This window comes from Gavialis gangeticus, unplaced genomic scaffold, assembly GCF_001723915.1.
Source record: "Gavialis gangeticus isolate Ggan-Ray unplaced genomic scaffold, GavGan_comp1, whole genome shotgun sequence".
NCBI lineage: Eukaryota > Metazoa > Chordata > Crocodylia > Gavialidae > Gavialis > Gavialis gangeticus.
The window spans coordinates 139,691,138-139,697,393 of NW_017729022.1; the positions used below are offsets into that span (position 1 = coordinate 139,691,138).

General features: G+C 43.1%; 1 protein-coding gene across 1 annotated transcript in view; it reads right to left on the reverse strand.

Moving 5' to 3' along the window:
- Positions 1–1,939: 1,939 nt before the first annotated feature.
- ESF1 (ESF1 nucleolar pre-rRNA processing protein homolog) overlaps positions 1,940–6,256 on the reverse strand; it is a 104,317-nt gene continuing 100,000 nt past the window's right edge. The window contains exons 13-14 of the mRNA XM_019516246.1: positions 4,871–5,017; positions 1,940–2,816 (exon numbers count right to left, since the gene is read on the reverse strand). Coding sequence (XP_019371791.1) covers positions 2,517–2,816; positions 4,871–5,017 — 447 coding nt within the window. The 3' untranslated portion in view covers positions 1,940–2,516. The remainder of the gene's footprint in view (positions 2,817–4,870; positions 5,018–6,256) is intronic.

Here is a 6,256-nt window from a genome sequence, read left to right on the forward strand (position 1 = left end):
CCATGGGATCACTGATCCAGGCAACAGCTAACTAATCCTTTTCACAGAGCTGCATCTTCCTTCTGAATGGTTTCCAAATATTTTAGCTAATTTATAGCTTCTGAAGGATGACCACTTAGATCCTTTTTCTTCAACTGTCCTTAGATTGACCAATAGCAGTACAAGCCTTGCATTCCTTTGATAAGGTAATTTTAACTGCACCACAGGGCCTTACTACTTCTAGGCTTTGCTAAATTTACTAGGCCTTACTTTATACAAGGCCTCACTACATTTTAAACTATTATTAGGCTTTTAGCAACAACTTATAGCTTTATCTGAACAAATACAGAAAAACACTTGGTCTAATCTTTATAGAGCCTTCAGCAAGCACTTTTATTGCATAGACATACTTTTCAGCTGCCACAGTAGCTTGTTCATGGTTTTTACACTGCTTATTTTGGGGAGGGGGGTGAAATTTTATCAAACACATTGTCACAAATAGGCCTCTCTGGCTGCCTTACAGTAATAATGCTGAACTGGTTGCCTAATATAGCTGACACACAAAACAGAACTAAAGAGGAAGAGGACAACCAAATGTTCCGAGTTCTGCATCTCTCAAAAACAGCATTTTGAAACTCCCTACTAGGGATGTGAATGGTTAAACAACATTTAACTGATCAGCTCAGTGATAACTGGTTCTAGCGGTTATCATTTAGCCTGGAGCCCAGCAGGTTAGGAGGGAAGGGGTGGGGGGGAAGAGGAAGGCAGAAGCAAGTCCTGTGGTGCCCTAGATGGAACTGGAAGGCAGCAGAGCAGGAAGGAGAGAGAAGCAAGGAGGGGAGAAGGGAAAGGAGAGGGGATGAGAGGGGTGACTAAAACCTAATAGCTAGGCTAGGCAGAGGGAGGGAGAGAAGTGAGAGGAGGGGAGTGGTTGCCTGCTCCCTCCCTTGCAGCATGCTAGTGGTGGCAGCAGGCTGGTAAAGTCCGTCCTTGGCTGCTGCCTGCCCATGCAACTGGCCCTGGGAAGGCTTGTGCCAGTGGCTGCAGCCCCTTGCTGGCTGCTGCCCCCCCACAACTTCTTGGGCTGTGCTGCCTGCTTAGCAGGGCTGCTATGGCACCTGGCTTCCTTCACTGCTTGGTGGGGATGAGTGCAGTCCCCCCTCGCCTCCCCTCGAATCAGAGCCACATGATAGAGCCCAGCATTGCCACTCCTGTCCCCTTCCTTGCACCCCACCGATTAGTCATTTAACTCATTTTAATTAAACAGGTTAAACGAACATTTATTTAAATCCGTATTTATGTTCCTACTTTCTTTAATCCACTGATGCACAATTTCAGCAGTGGCAGCAACAATGCCAGTGCTAACACGGCCCAGGATCCTAGTGTTTTTACCACTACAGCTACCTGTGGACTGACTCTAAAGGGAATACGGCAGTAGAAGAATATAAGAAAATGCCTAAAGCCATGTTTCTCAACCCGTGGGTCACAAGAATATGTGAAAGGATTGCGAACAAACTTTAAAAATGGATCAACACATTTTGAAAATGGATTCTTTCTTAAAGCAGAAAAACGTGGGAAACCATGGTTCTTCCCTTGCAGGCTGGCAGTGTTTCAGCCTGCAAGGGGCTGCTAGGCCTCCTCCCCCTTCATACACCCTCTCCCTGCCCTAAATACCCAACCCCTGCCCCACGCACAGAGGGTGGGACTGGGGGGCTGCAGGTCGGGAGTGAGGGGCACTGGGCTGAGACCAGCCATTGATGTTTACAAATTGGTCCTGGTACACAAGAGTTTGACCTAAAGTACAAATAGATGCTTAAGGATGGTTTTAGATACTTAACTTGGGGCACTTAACTGCTTAATTTCCAACGTATACAAAAAGGATTTAATCTATATTAGAGGGATTTTTGAGTTTCAGTAACTGTTTCTAAGGTGCTTTGGGATGAGTCCACTATTATGCAAGTGAAATTTAATAAATTAAAATATATTTTAATAATTTTGAGTTATACCGTTATTAACTAGTATCCAAAATTTATCTAACCAATCTTCTTCTTCAGTTATATTAAAAACATCTTTACCAATAGCATTGTTTACAGACTCAAGAAGTATTAAAACACATCATTATGCAATTTCAGAGGAGATTTTATCTAAACTAATACCACGCTCCAAAAGCCAAAGATAACAATTCTATTTTTTAAATGTGATCATAATTATGACTTTTGATGGTCTTAGACTCTATCTTTAACATTTTTATTAGCTCCAAATGAAATGACATTATGAAATAAACAGCTTCAGGAATGTTAATTTTGTTATGCATGTTCATGTTTGTGACCTCTCATAACCACTGTATTTCCACAGATATTCATAGAAGGATAAGGAAAAAGTCACTGAGGTAAAGGGTTGTATGTAGTTCATCTTGAAACCTCAGTATTTCCACTGATTTTTCAGGAGACATTAGGACATACAAACTGTTCATGGCCTCAACATACTACACAAACGAAGAGCACAGACTGAACTGCCAAAAGTAAAATGAAGCCCAGTTATTTGACTTTTTGTTTCTTCCTCGCTTGAAATTGTTCAGTTTTATTTTTGACAGATTTTATTAGCAACGATAAGGCAGGATCTATGGATTTCTTAGGGACACTTGCTTTCTTTCCTATGTCGGTTTCCAGTTTCTTCTCTGCCTCTGTAGCATCCTGCTGCTGGTGCTCTCTTCGGCGGGCTTTCTCCTCCAAGATTCTTTTCACTGCTTTTGTCTTTTTGAAGTTTGGATCAGAAGGATCCAAATTAAACAAGTGGGAAGTATACATGGCCTGGAACCTTGCATCAGCAACATTCACCTGAAGACAGAAGAGAACCAATTTCAGTTAGTCATTTTATGGATGAAAAAATTCTAGAAAATACTGCAAGAAAATACTGTTACATGAAGCTATGTATTCATGCACGTGCAGAAAGCACTAACTACCTTTTGGTTGTATGCAAAAAGGTGATGCAAGAAGATCAGTTATGTGCTGTTAGGACATTACACATTACACAAACTCTTTATGCCACAGGAGGTAGGCCAAAAAGTTCCTTTTGGCTATAAATAGAGCCAGCATGAAAAAAGCTGGTAGAGAAAGTAGGCCTGTGTGAAGTGGCAGGTATTCACTTCGGATTCAGCCGATTCAGAGGACAGCGATTTGATTCGGAGATTTGAATAGCTGTCCCAATTAGATTCGGCCAAATCAGATCCTAAAGATTTGGCATCACTTGTGAGATTCAGCCATAGAATAAGCAGGCAGCTGATGCAGCTGCCTCTGGCTGTCAAGTCTGTTGGGATTGGGGGAAAGAAGGGGCATGGGGGCGCATTACTCATGGAAGGGGGCAGGGGAGCACAGGATGTGGGCGTGGTAGCTCTCAAAGTGGGGGCTATGCTCTGCTGCTGCTTGCCCAGCCAGTGTGGGGCAGGGGGGGGCCGCAATGCAGGCATGACTCACTCTGGGCAGAAGAGGGCAAGCAGCAGCAGGGCATAGCCCCTGCTCCCAGCTACCACACCCACATCCTGCACCCCCCATGCTAGCTGGCAAGTGGTGGTAAAACAGAGCCCCTGCTCCAAGTGCCGATGTGGGCGCAGCAGTGCTGGGAGCGTGAACTCTGTACTGGCACCTCTTGCCAGCAGGCATGGCAGAGCACAGGGGCAGCAGGCGCAGCTGCGCTGGGAGCAGGGACTCTGCACTGCTGCTGCTTGACAGCTGGCGCAAGGGGGTGGGTGCAGCACAGCAGGACACGGGCACAGCAGCGCTAGGAACAGGGGCTATACCCTGATGCCGCTTGCCCTTTTCCACCTGGAGCAAGCCACGCCTACATCCTGCCCCCACCACACCGACTGGGACAGCAGCAGCAGGGCACAGCCCCTGCTCCGAGTGCTGCCGTGCCCGCATCCTGTGCCTCCTGAGTCCCACACCCATAGGCAACACATAGGGGGACATGGGGGTGGGGGGAACACATGCCCCACCTGAGAGCGCTGGTGCTCCCCCTGACACTGAGCACTCTGGGTGCTCGGGGGGCATGGACAGAACTTGTGTCCCCTCCTGAAATTGGCTCCACTGGTGGGATGCTGGGGGATGGTTGGCGTGCTCGGTGCCCAGATGCTGGGGGAACCCCCCATACCCTGGTTGACACCCATGCCCGTGTCCCCCGCCCCAGCTAGACAGCTTGTCCCAGCCCCAATCCTTACCTCCCCAATGCCCCTTCCCTCTCCCAATCCCAACAGACTTACCGGCTGGAGGCAGCCGTATCAGCTGCCTGTTTAGTCTGTGGCCAAATCACCAAATCTTTTCCAAATCGATTCTGGTGCTTCAAATCGATTCAGAATTTTAATTGGTCTCCCAATTCGATTTGGATTCAGAGATTCGGCCCTCGAATCGGGCTGAATCTCCTCCAAATCGAATCGGCTACTGAAGCTTCACACAGCCCTAAGAGAAAGGCCAGGAAGAGGACAATAACAAATGCTGCAGCTAAGTTATAAGAAGGCTTGTGGAATGTACTCCATCTTCTTGGACATTTACATCATCTGGTTTCACTTCCCCTATGAGAGAAATACTGCTTGTAATCTAAACCCATGTAAAAGTGCACCCAGCCTCTATGGTGAAAAGGAGACATATGTAGGTAATAAAACATTCGAAAGCAGCCACACTGATACAAGTTGTATTCTTATTTGAATCAACCTTTTTCTCTAAAGGAGCTCTGTAAAGAGGTTTAGGTTTAATTGCATTGTAAACACTTTGTTGATATGGTACTCAAAACCTGTGACTGAGGTCTAACTCTTTCATCAGAATACCAATCCACTCTTCTTAAAAAGGAACCAATACTTTTAAGCTTCTACTACATTTCAGAATTAGGAGGCCCTTGTTACCTCAAAGTCATCTTCTATCAACTCTTCCTTTTTCATTAGCAGTTTCTTTTTCTTTTTAGTAAGGTTCTGTTGTTCTACAATTTTGTCATAATTGAAATGTTTTCTGTCATCGTTTTCATCATCCATCATGAGCAGAGCCATTTCAGCCTGTTACAATAAAAGAAAGAAGAAGAAGTTAAAAAAAATCAGTTTACACAATATCTCTCAATGGTATATGGGATACAGATGTTCCATCTGAAACATGAGAACTCAGGATTTCCAGTGCTCCAGGGGAAGATTTGTAATTTGTAAACAGATTGCAAGCAATTATAAAAACATAGAAATGTTAGTTTAATAGTGTAAAAATATCTTCTAAAACATTTGGAGAACTGGTGAGGAAGAAAGACTTGGTATTATTAAATGAGCATGTACATGCAGAGGCAGATGCAGGTATTAGTCTCGTTTTAACAACTTATATCTAACTTTAGGTTAGCATAGGTTTGATAGGCAGTCCTCTCCATTACTACTTACCATTTTAAGAATGTTACTTATTGCTTATAAACTCATAGCAGATTTATTATTTAAATAGAACAAGCTAAAGAGGCAATCCTTTAATTCAATATACTCACTGTTGCTCATTTTCATTGTATCACCTGAATATAGAAACACTATCCACAGCTGCTACAAGATTTATCCAACCTCAGCATTCACATATAGAAGATAAAAGACTGAAACCGTTTTCTATTTTATGAAATTAATTGTTATGTTTTTATTTATGAAAACCCTTGGGTAAAAAACTAATTTGACCCATTAGCCAACAAATGCAAAAAAACAGTAATGAAGGGTAATACTGTGATTTCCATTCATGCCACTAAAAATTAAGGACAATATCAAACAGTTTTGAACAGCCAACCCTTTGGTATTCCTATAAATAGGAAACTACTGTTTTTTTAAAAAAAAATATTAAGGTTATGTTTTCAGGGAAAAAAATTCACTTGATGTGGAATTACTCAGCTGCTTTGAAAAGTGTGTTATGCAAAAAAATTATTTTTGTGGATTTTTAACCAAAACGTGATACGTCTGAAGGAGTCCATGACAAATCTCCAGGGAAGCTACTCTATCTAGCAAATACTACCTAGGGCAGGGATTGTACTTTAATTAAAAATGGAGGTTAAAAGGAATGTCCAAATTAAATATGTTCCTAAATTAAATAATAAAAGCAAGCTAAAAGTTTTAACTCCTAGAAAATCTCAATTGTACTAGGACCAAGAAGATGACCTGGGTTCTGTTCCTAGCTGTCACTGATTCACTAAGGGTCCTTCCTCATGGACTCACTATGTTACATGCATTCTAGGTGCAGTCTAGAAGGAGACTGGTAGTGCCATTAAAATAAATGAAAAACAATAA